Source organism: Acomys russatus, chromosome 20 (assembly GCF_903995435.1).
Source record: "Acomys russatus chromosome 20, mAcoRus1.1, whole genome shotgun sequence".
NCBI classification, from domain to species: Eukaryota; Metazoa; Chordata; class Mammalia; order Rodentia; family Muridae; genus Acomys; species Acomys russatus.
Window position 1 is genome coordinate 23,102,644 of NC_067156.1, and position 17,496 is coordinate 23,120,139.

General features: G+C 48.7%; 1 protein-coding gene and 1 non-coding gene across 2 annotated transcripts; both read left to right on the plus strand.

The window, feature by feature from the left end:
• Positions 1-3,004: 3,004 nt before the first annotated feature.
• LOC127204802 (small nucleolar RNA SNORA48) lies at positions 3,005-3,148 on the plus strand. The gene has a single exon (XR_007832504.1). It is a non-coding gene; the product is annotated as a small nucleolar RNA SNORA48 (small nucleolar RNA).
• Positions 3,149-4,496: 1,348 nt separating this feature from the next.
• Wnt8a (Wnt family member 8A) lies at positions 4,497-12,337 on the plus strand. The gene is made up of 6 exons (XM_051163982.1): positions 4,497-4,545; positions 6,304-6,353; positions 6,685-6,823; positions 8,856-8,981; positions 9,813-9,955; positions 11,662-12,337. Exons 1-6 carry the CDS (start codon positions 4,497-4,499, stop codon positions 12,220-12,222), a joined length of 1,068 nt encoding a protein of 355 aa, XP_051019939.1. The 3' UTR covers positions 12,223-12,337.
• Positions 12,338-17,496: the final 5,159 nt, after the last annotated feature.

Consider the following 17,496-nt stretch of genomic DNA (forward strand, 5'->3'; position numbering starts at 1 on the left):
GTTCCTCTTGTGTAGAATTATCTCTTGACTTTTCCTGAATCTGTAAGTGTGGCTTGCTGGCACTTTTTTTTTTTTTTTTTTTTTTGCAATGTGTTTGGAATGGATAGATAGATGCATTTATGCTTCTGTCTCTGCAAAGGACTAAAATCTCACTATCAGTGTTACAAGCACTCTCCTTGAAAAGCTGGAAAGGGAGGTCTTTCTGCCAAGCCTGTCAGTGACCTGAGTTTTCAACCCAGAATCCACATGGTAGGAGAAAAGAGGCTCCCTCCCACACGTTGCCCTCTGACCTCCACAAGCACTCTGTGTCATAGCTTCACACACAAATAAATGAATGAATAAGTGTAAAAAATAATAATACACAGTTGGGTGGTGGTAGGGCATGCATTTAATCCCAGCAGAGGCAGGGATTTAATAGCAAGGAGGCAGAGGCAGATGAATCTCTTGAGTTCAAGGCCAGCCTGGTCTACAAATCGACTTCTAGGACAGCCAGGGAGGTGGCTATATAGAGAAACCCTATCAATAGTAAATAATAAATTTTAAAAAACAAGTCAGGTGTCTAATGCAGCACTCTAGAAACAGAGGCAGGTGGGTCTTTGTGAGCTCAAAGCCAGCCTGGTCTATATAGCAAGTTGTAGGCCAGCTAGGGCCACATAGTAAGACCTGTTTCAAGAACAAAAACAAACAAACAAACAAACCCACGATTAATAAAGAAATAACGGAATGACGTAGTAATAAAGAAACACTGAAGAGGGCTAAAGATGCAACTAAATCCATAGGGTTCTTTCTGGAACTCAGGGAGCCCTGCATCTCACACACTGCACTGGCCTAAAATCCCAGTGTAGACAATTGAGAATTTCCATGTCATATCCACTGTCCACAGGTAGGACTGTGGGGGAACCAGAAAAGAAGCTTTAGAAGGCTGAACTGAGACCTTTCTTCCGGTAAGCCCCTCCCCCACCCTGCCCAGACACCACCCTCTGCCACCTGGGCGCCTCCCTGAGCTGGAAGGAATGAATGTGTCTTTGGGAAGGTCCCTGTGTGGCCAGAAATGGCAAGCCCCAGACATCAGCAGAGTCCAGGTTAGTGAAGGGCTCACACCTGCCAATCGGAAGAGTTAGGAATTGCACTCATCGCCCTGTGTACCCACCCCACGCTGGCCTGAGTGCTCAACAGACCCCTGACTGTTTCCCATCGTGAAGGTCTCTTTCCCTCCCTGCACTGGAACCCTGGGCTGAAGGGGGAAAAGGTGGACTAACCCTCTCGGAACTCGGAACTCCCTCAGTGTCTCCTCTCTCAAGACTATGTGTGAAGCCTCATTCTCGACCGTTTCCCGCTCATCTAATCAGCTGAGAAATTCTCTTTCTTGACCCCGCCTCACACACTCCCCTTTTGCTCTTCCTCCACTTGCTCCACAGTGCTAGTGGCCACTGTGAGCACAGAGCCCCGACAAGCAATGTAGAAAAGAACCACCCAGGGCTTGGGAAGACTAGTGACTGTACAGGAGGATAGAGCACAGGTTTGCGGGGTGGGGGACGGTGGTGGTGGGGTGACCCGCCATGCTGACTTACTCCAGATCATCCTTGCAGCACTGACAGTTTGCAGCGCCCATCTCTGGAGAAGCAGGGTAGTGTCATCTGGCCTGGCTGAGCCACCATGCACTTGTGTGACCCTGGGTAAGTCTCCTTTTACTGGATCTCAGCTGCTCCCTGTAAAACGGGACTCAACATAAATGGCCCTGGGGCATCAAGCGTCACACCTGTGGTCCAGCCCGCACTGATGGCAGCCGCCCTGTGCTTCCCTAGGGACACCCTAGGAAATCCCATCATCCTGGAATGCTGGAGGTGTTTTGGGGGTTGTGTGGCCACACTATTTTTTTGAGCTCTGTGAATGCCTTTGAGGGACATTTGCATTTACTCACTGTGTCACATGCATACCTTCTTCCCTGCAGTGAATTACAGGTGCTCACACACCTTAGCGCCCTATCCTACTGGGCGCTGAGCCACTTGAAGCAGATAGCAAGACCTACAGCTCAGCAAGGGTTAAAGGCTCATACACACCTGGAACACATAATATTTATTTATTTATTTATTTATTTATTTATTTTCCAAGACAGGGTTTCTCTGTGTAGCCTTGGCTGTCCTGGACTCACTTTGTAGACCAGGCTAGCCTTGAACTCACAGTGACCCGACTGTCTCTACCACCCCCAACAATTGTTTTTTGTTTATTGGGTTTTTTTTTTTCTTTTATCCACTGATTTATCTTGTGTGTCTGTCTGTGTAGGGGTGTTCATGCCCCAGGTGGTAGTCAGAAGAGAATTTGCAGGAAGTCAGGTCTCTCCTTCCGCCCTGTGAGTCCTAAGGATTGAACTCAGGCCATCAAGCCTGGCAGCAAGTACCTTTATCCACTGAGCCATCTAGCCAGCTCAAAACAAAGTTGTTTGACGGTAACATCAGCAGGAAGTTGGACAAATATGGTGGCACATGCAGGTGGGTCTCTATGAGTTTGAGTTCAGCCTCTTCCGAGTAGTGAGTTCTAGCACAACCAGGGAACAGGTGTGTAGTTTTTTTCCGCTCTATCTCCTAGCAGCCTAGAGCAGTAATCCTGGGCTCTAGTGGTGTGGTAAATGCGGCTTCCCTAGCGTTGGAGAGTGGGTATGCTTTCAGGAATGTTGCCAGATAGATGACACACAGCCATTATTGAAAGGTAAATTTTAGGGAGAGATGGTTCAGTGATTAAGAGCACTGGCTGCTCTTCCAGAGGACGCTGGTTCCATCCACTTCTAGAACCTATATGGCTGCTCAGAAACTGCCTGTAGTTCCACTCACAGGGGAATCCAACACCCTCTTCTGGCCTCTTCAGGCACTGCATATACATACTACATAAACCTACATGCAGACAAAGTATTCATAGACATAAAAATAAAATAAATAAGTCTAAAACTTCATTTAAATTAAATTACATAGCCCTAGCCTTATATTACTTTAAAATAAGATAATTCCCACCCCCCTGGCAATGGGCAAAGAGACACCTTGCTGGTGGTGGTATTCTTATATCAGTCAGGGGCAGGGCAGATGGCAGTCCTTTGTTCATCCTAGCTTGATGCCTGGCTTGGTGGCCAAAGCTGTTCCATGCCTAGGGCACATAAAAGCCAGACAAGATGGTGCATTAAAAAAAAAAAGATAATTCTCAAAATTGATCAATTCCTAATGTTTTGGTACAGTTTCTATTATTTAAGCTCTTGAGCTTATTTATTCTCTGTTTCTTGAGGACAATACTGTATAAGACTAGGCTACTGTGAATCTCTTCCCACACCCATGGTGGCAGACTGAAGCCAGACATGATGGGACAACTCACACTACGGCAAGATGGCTGCAGAACATTGACCATCACACCACCCACCTCAGCAGCAGTAGTGTGGCTGTCTTGTCACTGCCACCAGCCTTGTGTCTACTGTCACCTTCTGTTCTGGTTATCAGCTCTAGATTTCTATTCACAGAAACCAACAGTTGGGTCGGTCATCCCTTACAAAATAGTGAGATGTGGCCAGGAATGGGGGTCCCGACCTGAAATCCTAGTTTTCAGGAGGTTACAGCAAGAGGAATACAGGCTTGAGCCCAGCCTTGGGGTACAGAGCAACTTCAGAGTCAGCCTGATTATGTAGTAAGGCCCTGTGCCCCCCAAAAGCAGCAGAACGACTGGTTATGGTAGCACATGTTTTTAATCCCAGCACTTGGAAGGCAGAAGGAGGCAGATGTCTACGAGTTCAAGGCCAGCCTGGTCTACATAGTGAGACCCTATCTCAAAAAGTAAATAAATAACTAAATATAAAAACCACCAAAAAATAAAAACAAAACAAAACAAAAAACCAACAAAACAGGGCTGGAGAGATAGGGAAGAGGCTAGGAGTACTGTCTGTTCTTCCAAGGTCCTGAGTTCAATTCCCAACAACCACATGTGGCTCACAACCATCTACAATGAGATCGGGTGCCCTCTTCTGGTATGTAGGCACGCATGTAGGCAGAATGCTGTATAAATAATAGATAAATAAATCTTTAAAAAAACAAAAAAACACCAAAACAGCTGGGTGCGGTGGCACATGCCTTTAATCCCAGCACTCAGGGAGGCAAAGGCAGTTGTATCTTTGTGAGTTCGAGGCCAGCCTGGTCTACAAAGAGTTCTGGTACAGCCAGGGCTATTACCTAGAGAAACCCTGTCTTAGGAAAAACGAAAAGAAAAGAAAAACCAAAACCAAACCAACCAAACAAACAAATAACAAACAAACAAAAAAAACAAATAAATAAACAAGCCACCCTTACAACACAAACTCCACTGAGTTGGGACTGATGTGGATGGAGGGACATGTACTTGGTATTCATGGAAAGGTCCTGGGTTCAATCCCCAGCACCAAGGGGTGGGGGTGAGGGAAGCAAAGCACGCTGATGAGATAATAGAGCTGGGACCATGAAAATCGATATATGAGATGGCCAGGAGTAATGCGTGCCTGGCTGTCCCCTCCCCCTGTGTCTGTGATGAAGGACCTCGGTCAGCACAACACAAGGTCTGATGTGGACAGACCCCCAGGGCGATCTTGTTCCCCATTTTATGACGAGGAAACTGAGATCACATGGGTCCATTTATTAAGAAAGTGTAAGATCTTAGGGCTGGAGGGATGGCTCAGGGGTTAGGAGCCATGGATGCTCTTGCACTGGGTCTGATTCACAGCACCCTCTTGGCAGCTCACAACTGTCAGTCAAAGAGAATCCAATGATCTCTTCTGACCTCTCAGGCCACCAGGCAAACACATGACATACAAACATATGCAGGCAAAACACTCATACACATAAAATAATTGAACAAATCCTTTAAACAACTATATAAAAATAAACTATGTGCTCTTTCTTGACTCTGAGCAGAAATAAGCACAGAGTGTGTGCATACACATGCAAACACACAGGCCGAACACTCCTCGCTTCCTTCTCTGCATTTTTATAAAGTGCCACATACAGGTTGAAGCAGGCTTGGACAAGCCATGGTCGGTTCTAAACTAGCCTGGGTGATAGAGTAAGGCCCTACTCTACAAAGTAAAACAGCAACAAAAAAAGAATAAGACCCAACCCCTCACCCACAACAGGAACTGGGGAGGGGCAGGGGGTGGGGCCCTGGGGTTCCTTCCTCCTTCCTTCCCTGTTTATCCAGCCGCTTTCTAAAGGACTAAGACCACAGGGAATCAGAAAGACAGGTCTCTTGCCTAGCAGCTAAAACCGTAGTGACAAAGTGGCATCAAGAGGAGGCTGGGGGTGTCACTCAGCAGCAGTGAGTGGCACTTAGCATGCAAGAGCCACTAAGTTTGACACCCAGCATGCCTCAACCACAAAGCGGTGTCGGTTACAGAAATAAAGGTAGGGGTCTTTTTTTCAAATGTAGGTCTGGATGGCACAAAGATTGATTTAAAAAACCAAAAAATTAAAAAAATTTAAAAAACATAAAGACTGGAGATCTGATCTCCAGACACAAAAGGGAAGACTAGAAATATACCAAACCTTCCATTGACGGAAAGTAGAAGAAACAGTGGGCTTCGCTGTGGGCTTCGCTCCACAGCCCCACTGTTCCATCACCTTACAGTCATCCAGGGCAGGAGTAGAGGCAATGAGTGTACCCACTCATTTAGGAAGGGGTCCCCAAAAAGTTCTCCTATGATGATTAACAATGTGGGGAGGAAATCGGAGTGAAGGGTGTGGCCTCCTTAACTCTTGAAGATCCGCAGTTCCCAGGGAGAGGTGACCAGTTCGGGGGCGGGGCCTGGGCTGCTGGACGCTATGTAATTCTAAGCAATGGGCCCTCTCTTGCAGTCAGTGACCCTAAGGGTGGGAGTCCTGCCTCAGCCCCTCTCTGTCTGGGAGAGAAGGGTGTGGCCTCCTTGTAGGTTTGGTAGGCGGGGACCCTCCTCTCTGATCCCCCATTGGGTCAGTGGTTCCCAGGGTTCTGCCAATGAGAGACAAATGAGATGGGCTGTTGAGTTTTCCTTGCAGTCCATTGAGAATTTGCCTACTTACATACTGAGAGGGGCGTGGCCTTCTCCTAACCTCTCTGCACTTGGCTCTGAGCTGCATCTCGTCTCCTGGGATAGGCAGCGTCATGAAGCCCTGGCTCATGCTGTGGGTGGCTGCGGGCATGTGCCATTTCGCCTTCAGTGCCATTGCCTGGTAAGGCTTTCCCCAGCCCCATTCCCCACTGGGGAAGCTCACTGTCTCACCGCCCCCCCCCCCCCCCCCCCCCCCCCCCCCCCCCGCCTCACCTCAGTTTTTCTTTTTGGTAGGTCAGTGAATAATTTCCTGATAACAGGTCCCAAGGTAGGATGATCTCTCACCCCTCCTGTTCTTATCCTCTGGGGTCCCTGATGAAGTTCTTCCGGGGAAAGGAAAGAGCACGGGAGACAATGTCAGTGCTGCTCACTCAGAAATCCAGCACTGTTTATTTTTGATTTGCTGTGTTGTTGTTTTGTGGTGCCCGGGATTGAACCTAGGGCCTTGTGTATGCTAGGCAAGTGGTCTCCTACTGAGCAATGCCCACCCCCACCCCCATGGGTTCTGGCTGGGAAGCTACTGTATTTGAGTTCTGCCTTTTCCCTGAACCCACATGACCTATACCCGGGGAAGCTCACAGCCCTGTTCTCTGGCACAGGCCTATCTGACCTACACCACCAGTGTGGCCTTGGGCGCTCAGATTGGCATCGAAGAGTGTAAGTTCCAGTTTGCTTGGGAGCGATGGAACTGTCCGGAACATGCGTTCCAGTTTTCCACCCACAACAGGCTGAGAGGGGGTAAGTTCCCATGGGATGCGGCTCATGGTGGGCTGGCGGTACGTGTGTGTATGAAATGTGTGTGCACGGTGAAATGTGAAAGTGACTGGTGAGCTCCTGACACGCTACTTCCTGGCTGTGTGACCCTGAGGGTTCTTTCTCTCTCAACACGTGGAGCTGGGGGCTTTAGACCTGCTCAAAAGGAGTTTTGCACTATGTATTTATTTATGAGGGGGCATGCTGCAATGTGTGTGTATGTGTGTGTGTGTGTGAGAGAGAGAGAGAGACAGAGAGAGGCAGAGAGACACAGAGAGAGAGAGAGAGAGAGAGAGAGAGAGAGAGAGAGAGAGAACACAACATGGGGAAGTTTGTTCCTTCTTTCCACCCTGAGTTTTGGGACTAACTCAGGTCACCAGACTTGGACGCAATGCCTTGAAGTTCTGAGCCATCTCACAAGCCTAGGAGTATGGTGAGGGCTGGCTGAAATGAACGGAGGGATGCTATGGCACATGTTACTGTAGGTTCTGATGCAGACCTGCATTGGTGTGCTTATACGTGCTCACCTTGCTCTGGTTTACATGAACTGCAATAAAAATGGAAGAAGGGTTCAGTGGAGCCCTTGAGTTACGTTTGCCCATCATCATAAAAGCCTAGTAACAATAACGCTGAAAGATTACGATAAGTTCGCCTTAGGTGGCTGTGTGTGCAGTGTGTGTGTGTGTGTGTGTGTGTGTGTGTGGTGTGTAGGGGTGATGTATATGTATGTGCATGTGTGTGAGAAGTCTGTGCGTGTAGGGGTGTGTCTGTGTGTACATGGTGTGAATGGGTGATGAATGTGCATTGCATGTTTGTGAGAAGCATGTGTATGTGGTGTGTATGATGTGTGCATGTGTGTGTGTGTGTGGAATGTATGTGTATATGTCTGTGATGTGTGTGTATATGTGTCTATATGTGTATGTAAATGAGTGTAACTGTGTGTGTGTGTGTTCGAACATGTGCATGTATATGTGTGTGTGCGTGTATATGTGTGTGTGCGTGTATATATGTGTGTGCGTGTTTACAGTTAGGTGCAGTAGTTTGTATGGAAAACCTTATTAAAGAAACAATAGGGCTGGAGAGATGGCTCAGAGGTTAAGAGCACTGACTGCTCTTCCAAAGGTCATGAGTTCAATTCCCAGCAACCACATGGTGGCTATAACGAGATTGGCATACATAATAAATAAATAAATCTTTAAAAAAAAAAATAAAAGGAACAATAGAGTTGCTGAGAAGACTTGGAGAGGGTGAAGGAGACAGGGCAGGGAGAGCATCCTTCCTGTGGAACGCGCAGGTAGACTAAGGAGTGTTGTCAGATGAGACCCGGCCAGGGTGTCTGGGGATATGGCCCAGTGGATCAAGGCCTTGCTGTACAAACAGGAGGACATGGTTTGGATCTGGGTGTGGTGGCACACACCTGTAATCCTGTCTCTGGAAAACAGGCACAGGAGGATCCAGGGGCCTTAGTGACCCAGCCAATCACTGAGCTTGATTCAATGAGAGACCTTATCCCAAAGTAAGACAGAGCACAATTGATACCTGATGTTGACCTTGAGCCTCCAGGGGCACACACACAGGCACACGCACCCACATGCACACGCACACACACAATATAAGGCCTCCCTACTCTGTGTTCCGAAATAAAAGGTCTTTCTCACTCACCTACGCCAGCTTTGTGGTTGTGTCACACCACCTGTGTGCTAGTGGGCAAAGGTCTAGGACAGACTTCAGGAGAGCAAACTCCTGATCCGAAAGCCACAGCTGGCCAGTGGCCTTAGCTTCATGGGTCTCTGGGTTTCAAGTCCCCCATCTGTAGCTTGGGGGTGTCCATTCCTGCCTGGATAAAGTGAGCAGTGTGAAAAGGGGAAGTGCTCTGAGGGGAAGGAAATGCTAAGCGCCTGAGAAGGTGAGGCAGGGACAACAAGCCGCCATTGTGTTCCCACGGCCTCTGATTTGGGCCCTCGAGGATCTGAGTTTCTAGTCAGTGCCCACCCCACCCCCCAATTTCTCTCCAAAGCCACGAGAGAGACATCCTTCATCCATGCTATCCGCTCCGCTGGAGTCGTGTACACCATCACCAAGAACTGTAGCATGGGTGACTTTGAAAACTGTGGCTGTGATGAGTCCAAGAATGGAAAAACAGGTACGTTGGTTCTGTGGAGGAGTAGTTTGTAAGGAAGGGGTGGGGTGCACCAGAGCTGTGCACAGATGGAGTTTTCTAAGTCTGGGGCACTGAGCTCTCTTAGATGCTTAGACTAGCAATCCCTTCACTCTTGGGAGTTCATGGATTGGTGAGAGCTGAGTTGACCCTAATCTCTGAGACCAGGAGTTACAAAGTTTCTCTAAAACCAACAAGGGAGACTGGGAGTGAGAAGGCTGCGGGAGTTAAAGGTCCAACCCTGGTACAAGAATAGCTTGTCCTAGACGGGCGTGGTGGCGCACGCCTTTAATCCCAGCACTCGGGAGGTGGGAGGCAGAGACAGGAGGATTGCTGTGAGTTCGAGGCCAGCCTGGTCTACAAAGTGAGTCCAGGACAGCCAAAGTTACACACAGAGAAACCCTGTCTCAAAAAAACTAACAACAACAACAACAATAATAAAAAGAATATCTTGTCCTCAACCAAACTCCCTCACTCTTTACAGACTCAGACCTGTCACTAATGAGGGTGGAGGGGGCTCTGGTACTGTTGTTGTAGAGGTGCAAAGCTCCAGAACATCAGAGCTGCAAAGAGTCTCTGAGACGTCTGGGTTTGGGTGCCTGCACACGCACCTGTTTCCTGCCTGGGGTGAGAAGCACCTGGGACCCTACCCGCCCACTCCAAGTAGCTCTGTTCCCCTGCCCCGCCTTCAGATCCACACCTCTTTAGCTTATCATCTTAGGGCCCTTGGGGATGGCTTAGCTGTCCGACTGACTGAGCAGACTGCGACTCTGGGATTTAGCCATTTTGTACGCAAAACTTCTCTCCTGTGTTTAGGCGGCCATGGCTGGATCTGGGGAGGCTGCAGCGACAACGTGGACTTCGGGGAAAAGATCTCCAAACTCTTTGTGGACAGTTTGGAGAAAGGGAAGGATGCCAGAGCCCTGGTAAACCTGCACAACAACAGGGCCGGCAGGCTGGTGGGTACAGGGGCCATCCAGTTTTGACAACAGCCCCCTCACAGTCACCAAGAGCTGTCTCATTCACCCTCAAAGCCATTCAGGATGACCTGAGGCAGTCGCCTCTGTTCTCTGCACGACAAAGGCAGTTGAGTCCAAGAAAAGTGGCTTCTGCGAGACAATGCAGTTGATAAACCTTGCTTCCATGCGTTAAATAATGCATTTAATACTTTTTATTGGCATGCTCTCGTGTGTGTGTGTGTGTGTGTGTGTGTGTGTGTGTGTGTGTGTGTGTGTGTTGGCGGCTGGTGGCAGGCAGGTATTCTCCAAAATGGAGTCTTTTTAGGTAGCCCTGGCTTCCCTGGTCTTTCCCTATGTAGTCCTTGGACTCAAGCAATCCTCTTACCTTACCCTCCCGAGTGCTGAAATTACAGCCCCAAAGATTTTAACTACTTTAACCGTACACGAAGACATTCATAGAGGCCTATAATCGTCCTAAAGTCTGTCTGGGATTTGGGAGGTTGAGACTGTAGAATCTATTCTTCACCAAGGTTCTGGTGGGGTGAGATCATGAACTCAAATGTGGAAGTAAGTTGGACTTGGAATGAAAATCACTGAAATTTCCCATGAGCCTCCTCCCGGGTATTCTGGTCCCCCAGGGCAGGAGAGAGGCACTTTCAGGATGACCGGCAACCACTGCCTTGAGGGCAAATGGGTTCAGATACCAGGAGCTCCTTTCTCTCTGAGTGGGTGGGGGGATTGGGGGGTGGGAGGGTAGAGGAGACAGGAAGGAGGGTGACAGGTGACAGACAAATTGCCACAGATAGTCTAGATCCAGGCTTCAAAACAGATAAAGTATCTTTTGTTTTGTTTTGAGTTTTGTTTTTTTCAAGACAGGGTTTCTCTGTGTAGCCTTGACTGTCCTGGACTCACTATGTAGACCAGGCTGGCCTCGGACTCACAGTGATCTGCCTGTCTCTGCCTCCCCAAATGCTGTGATCAAAGGCATGCACCGCCATGGCCTGCTGAGGTTGTAATTTTGTAAAATGATTTATTTTATTGTATGTGCATTGGTATTTTGCCTGCATGTATGTCTGTGTGGGGGTGCTGAGGCCTCTGGAACTGTAGTTACAGAAAGTTGTGAGCTGCCATGTGGGTGCTGGGAATTGAACCGGGGTCTTCTGGAAGAGCAGCCAGCCGGTGGTCTTAACTACTGAGACATCTCTCCAGCCCACTGAAGTCATTTCTTTTGTAACTTACAAAGTATTTCTTTGATCACCTTTTTTTTTTTTTTTTCCTTTGCTTTTGCTTTTTTGAGGTACTGGAGACTCAACTCTAGTCCTCACACATACTCGGCAAGCACCCTACCCTATTTTATCTAATACTTGTTTCAACTGGGCCAAGAAACACACTCAAGAAGTGACTGGGCTGGGCCAGGAGCCTATGTATTTCTGGCTGCGGTCACCTTTTCAGCATTTGGCCAGATCTCCACGCATAGCATCGTGATCCTTAAGCCTTGAACAGTCTCCTCGAAACTACCCCTAATCCACATAGGTCTCCAAAGCAAGGAAATACGGCTCTAGAATATTCCGTTTGCTTGCTAGCCACTGACCTTTTCTACCAAGAGTTCTTCTTTATGTTCTCTCTCCTCCCCTCCCCCTCCCTCACCCCTTCCCCCTCCCTCACCCCTTTCCCCCTCCCCACCCCCACCCCACCCCGCCCCGAAGGCAGTGAGGGCCTCCATGAAAAGGACCTGCAAGTGTCATGGCATCTCAGGAAGCTGCAGCATCCAGACGTGCTGGCTGCAGCTGGCTGACTTCCGGGAGATGGGAGACTACCTAAAGGCCAAGTACGACCGCGCGCTGAAAATTGAGATGGATAAGTCCCAGCTAAGGGCTAGCAACAGAGCCGAGGGCCGCTGGGCTCCCACAGAAGCCTTTCTTCCCAGCGCAGAGTCCGAGCTGATCTTCTTAGAGGGGTCTCCTGACTACTGCACCCGCAATGCCAGCCTGGGCATCTACGGCACAGAAGGACGCGAGTGCCTGCAGAACCCCCGCAGTGCTTCCAAGTGGGAGGAGCGCAGCTGCGGGCGCTTGTGCACGGAATGTGGGCTGCAGGTGGAAGAGAGGAGAACAGAGGCCGTGAGCAGCTGTGACTGCAGCTTTCAGTGGTGCTGCACCGTCAAGTGCAGCCAGTGCCGGCGCATGGTGAGCAGGTACTACTGCACACGCCGCCCCACGGGCAGTGCCCCGCCCCGGGGTAGAGGCAAGGACAGTGCCTGGTGCTAACACCGTCACAAATTCATTTGCTGCTTAATTGGACGACAGTGGAGGTGAAGATACAGCTTCTGGCTTAGAGAACACAGACTGGAAAACATTGGGACATCACAGGACTGGCCTGTAGACCGTATACAATAGGTGGATAATCGTACATAGATGCATATTCATACAGAATTATCTTTGCAAAGCTGATAAATGAACCTTATTCGCCTGACTTGTGTGGACTCAGCCTTTTCTGTGCAGTCAGTCTTGGACTTAAGCTGTTAAAGGAGTTTGATTTGGGGGTGTGCATTCAGAGGGCCCTCAAAGAATTTGTTCATTAAATTTCAGATCCTGTTCTGAACAGCTTTGCTGCTGGGAAGCTAGAGAGAAAATTGCTGCTGGGAAGCTAGAGAGAAAAGAAGCTAAGGGAAAGGGGTCTTGGGGCCTGGAGAGATGGCTCAGGGGTCTAGAGCACTGGCTGGCCTTCCAGAGGACTTCCCAACACCCACTTGGGGGCTGTGAGCCATCTGTACTTCCAGTTCAGGGAATGTGGTCTCAGTGGCCACCAGGCACAGATGTGCACGGACATATACGCAGGCAAAATACACACACACACACACACACACACACACACAGAGTAAAACTTAAATTTAATCCCAGCACTCGGGAGACAGAGGCAGGCGGATTGCTGTGAGTTCGAGGCCAGCCTGGTCTACAAAGAGAATCTAGGACAGCCTAGGCTACACAGACAGACCCTGTCTTGAGAAACCAAAAAAATAAAAAAACCAAAAATAACCCTTAAATGTAGAAAGACGAAGAGTTCTGTTCCGATTTGTGAAGGAGGCCTCCCTCCCTTCTGTCCATGCAGAGTGGCCTGGGGCAAACACCAGCTTTCTCCTACTGTGAGGTTGCTGGTGTGCTGGGTTTTTCATCTGCTTATGCACTTTGAAAAAGCTCCTCCGCCCCCAATTAAAGTTTAGGAAAACCAAGACCCTGCATGACCAAGGAACTTTCTAGCTCATTAATCATCTCCAGAGCCAAAAATGGCTCCTATTAGTGGATGGGTGACAGGGCTTACCTGACAACACTCTAGAAGAGCATCTCCCAGGGGGGGCAGGGGGGTTACAGAGCATCTCCCAGGGGGTGTTACAGAGCATCTCCCAGGGGGGCTAAAGAGCATCTCCCAGGGGCGGCTACAGAGCATCTCCAGGGGGGGCGCTATAGAGCATCTCCCAAGAGGGGTTAGAGCATCTGGGGGGGGGTTACAGAGCATCTGGGGGGGTTACAGAGCATCTCGGGGGGGGGTTACAGAGCATCTCCCAGGGGGGGCTAAAGAGCATCTCCCAGGGGCGGCTACAGAGCATCTCCCAGGGGGGGACAGGGGGGGCTACAGAGCATCTCTGCTTGTTATTTTCCAAAACTGGAAACTCAATTTCATTTGCAACAAACGCTCCTAGGATATATCTAAGTAGGGGTTTTCTCATTTTTCTCTAAATATTTATTTGTTTCATTTTGTGTGCATAAGTATTTTGCCTGCATGTGTGTCTGTATGCCATACATATGCCAGGGAAGTCGGAAGAACCTGAGTTACACGTGATTGTGAGCCAACATGTCAGAGCTAAGAACTGAACTCAGGTTCGGCTATAAAGGAAGAATGAGGCCAGGTTGTCTCTAAAATCCAAAATAAATAAAAACAAAAGCAACAAACAAACAAGCAAAAAACCCAAGCAGGGCGGTGGTGGCTTTTAATCCCAGCACTCAGAGGCCAGTCTGTTTTATGGAGTGAGTTCCAGGGCAGCCAGGGCTACACAGAGAAACCTGTCCTGAAAAATAAAACAAAGCAAAAACAACGTAACATGAAAACAATACACACAGATTTTGGGGTTATTTCAGAGTGACTTAAGCAACGTGAGAAGTGAGGAAGCCCTTTGAACTTGGACCATATTCAAAGTGTGTTTGCTCTCTTAACTTTGACCTCCTGCGGTGTCTGTACACCAAGCCCTGAGCCCCAGGGCAATGGTCTAGGAAAGCTTTGGATTCTGCTGCCCTGGTTTACACTGTCACTTCCTCTTTCCCAAACCTCTGGGTTCCTATCTCTGAATTTCACAGCCTGGGGCAACTCTGCTGCATAGGCAGGGATCCCAGCAGGGAGGTTTAACAAGTGAGAGTGGCCAACCCAACCTCCAAGAGCAGGCAACTCTCCCAAAGGGGTTTTGTTTGAGGAACAAGACACTTCTGCTTCTTCTTCTTCTTTTTGTTTTTTCTTCCCGAGACAGGGTTTCTCTGTGTAGCCTTGGCTGTCCTGGACTCGTTTTGTAGACCAGGCTGGCCTCGAACTCACAGCGATCCGCCTGCCTCTGCCTCCGGAGTGCTGGGATTAAAGGCATGCGCCACCATGCCCAGCTCTTCTGCTTCTTTTTTACTTACCTACAGTAAACAAATATTCTGGTCCTTGGAAAGAATTAAGAAGTGTAAGTTTTTTAAGTGCCTGAGAGGATAATCAGTTCATCTTTTAATTTTATTTTTAATTATGTGCATGGGGGGGAATGGCTATGTGCACATGCCTGACCCGTGGAGGCCAGTAGGCTTCAGATTCCTTTGATATTTTTGGTTTTTCTTTCTTTCTTTTTTTTTTTTTTTTTTTTTTTTTTTTTTGAGATAAGGTTTCTCTGTTTGGTCTTGGCTGTCCTGGAACTCAGATCCACCTGCCTCTGCCTCCCAACTGCTGGGAGTAAAGGCGTAGATACGCCACCACGTCCGGCCTCAGATTCCTTTGAAATTGAAAGTAGAGCTGAGGTGGGTGCTAGGAATTGAACTGGGGTCCTCTGCAGGAAGAGAACATATTTTCAACCTCCGAGTGCTCTCTCTAGCTCCAATAATCAGTTTGTTTTAAATTTGTTTTTTTTTTAGTTTCAGATTGTAGCGATAAAGGGAGTGAAATGTTCACTGAGGAAGTTGGCCTCACAAGAGAATTCACAGGTTTCTTTAAAGTCTAATCTGGTCAGTCTAACCTCCATCGTGTCCAGTTTTAAACCCCACCATGGGTGTCAGATACAATGGGGAATCCATAGAAATGCTTTTCTCAGTGGCCTGCTTCAAAGCAAAGGGTTAAAAACACACAACAGTAACAGTAACACCAGGGAGAGGTGCTGTGGATGACGTAGGGTTGTGATAGGGGAAGGAGAGAGACTATCTGGAGGGCAAAGGCTTTGAGGAAGTAGCCAAAGAAAAGGAAAAGTTTTCCAAAGCACAAAATTACACAAGCCTGAGTACCAACCCTCAATAAATGTGGATTTCAAAGTACCCAGCCTGACACCCAACTTGAGTCGTGATACTATGTGAGGGAAGGGAACAACTTGATTTTCTCCCGCTGCCCCTAACAGAATTTCCAGCCACAGGACCCAAGGCACCCGATGCCTTGACACTCCTTCCCTACCTACTGACCCTAGGCCTGTATTGATATACCAAATGATCTTGGGTGTTCAGAAACAAAAGCATCCCTGCTGCTTTGTTTAAGAAATCACTCCAGGAAAGCATGCCTTGTTGCTCCCTGTGGGGATATAGAGGAGTTCTCACTAAGAAAACACAAAGAAAAAAAGAATTTTGTAGAAAGTTTGCTCAACGCCCCGTAAAGCTCACAGACCATTGACGTCTCGTTCTGAGCCTCCGCCACTCTCATCCATCTTGCCTTCAAAGTCATCAGCTGTCATAGCAACCAACCTTCCCCCGTGGACCCTTGGCATGAAACTATAGGAATTTAGATTTCTCTGCATCCATCACCTTCCTGCCAGGGGTCCATCCCAGTCTCATTCAAATGCATCGGCCACAGCCCCACAGCTCTTCCCTTTTGGCTCATCCTTGACAAGCCGGCCACCATTACAAGGACAGAAAACAAAACTCTCCCGTTCAATAGGTTCAGGGTCGGAGCCAGGAAGATGGACAGGCAGTTAGTTAATGGAGGCTCTGGAGAGCCTGCGCAAAGGGGGATTGATTCAGTGAGGGAAAGTTGTCCCTGAGCCAGTACTTCATGCAGTCCAGGCCCCACATCACTTCACCCGAAAAACAAATTCCCGTATTTTCTGTCCAGACTAGAAAACATACTTAGGCTAGCTGCAGACTCTTCCCCCACGGCCTTCTCCTCTTCTTTCTTCTCACGCGAACTCTGATGTGGGCAGAATTAGGGACTCCCAAAGAAGCTTCTAAAGTTTTCCAGAGCATTCTAGGGTCTGCCACTGACGTGTCCTCCTCAGCTAGCAGCTTGGTGACATTTGGGGTACGGGAACCACAATGGGAAGGGAGGATTAGATATGTCAAGTGACAAACGACACCCTCTCCTCAGTCTTCGAACATCTATTTAAAGAGTTAAAGTTGGTGGGGACTCAGGGTATAGCTCAGAGTAGAGTATATGCTTAGCATGCCCAAAGTCCTGGGTTCAAACCCTGTAATGCCCTCAAAACACCCCAATGTTTAAGGGGGTGCAGTAATTCCCCTCTTATAGTGCCTCAGAGAGGGCAAGCACCCCAACCTAGGAGTAACAACAGGGAGGTGGGTTTGAGTTCAGACCTGTCACCTCATAAATTCAAATTCTTCCCTTTACAACCATCTCCCCCACAGGGAGCCCTAAATCTCCAGGGACACTCCGAACCACTGTGACAGTTCTGTGGAGTGAGGTCCATTCATATGCAGTAAAAGGTGTCTCCTTTCTCCTTTTTCTACAAGTGAGAGAGTTAGAGTTCTCAGCCCTTCTCCTGAGAAAAGACCTTAACTTTTGATTTGCAAAAGCCTTCCTTAGAAAGATAAAGCAGATGGCGGGGCGCCTGCTGCCTGGGAGGGCAGACTCCTAGTTCTCCAAGGGGGCTCAAAGGAGCAAAACCACTAATCATTACGGATTCATTAGAGATCAAAGTTTCAAGGGGCGGGGGGGGGGGGGGGGTTGTCAAGGGTGGGTGTTTACTTCAGGGGGAAGAGGAAGAGGAAAGCAAACGCCCATTGGAAAAAAAAAGATGAAATGAAAGTGAGGATTGCCTCAAAGGATTGCGATATAGCTCTAAGCAGTCTGGTCCCACTTTTCTCCCTACCACGGGAGGAAGGAATCTGTATGGCAGAGGAAAGAAGAAACACCGGCCCTGAGCACTCTCCATGGCTGCCCTTCTCAGGGCGAGGCAACGGAAAAGGAAGGTGTAACAATGCAAGGGAAGCACAGACAGAGCGAGGCCACGGGTCAACGGATCAGCGGGGACAAGAAGCAGGTGGGAAGCCGGGCGTGGTGGTGCACGCCTTTAATTCCAGCACTCGGGAGGC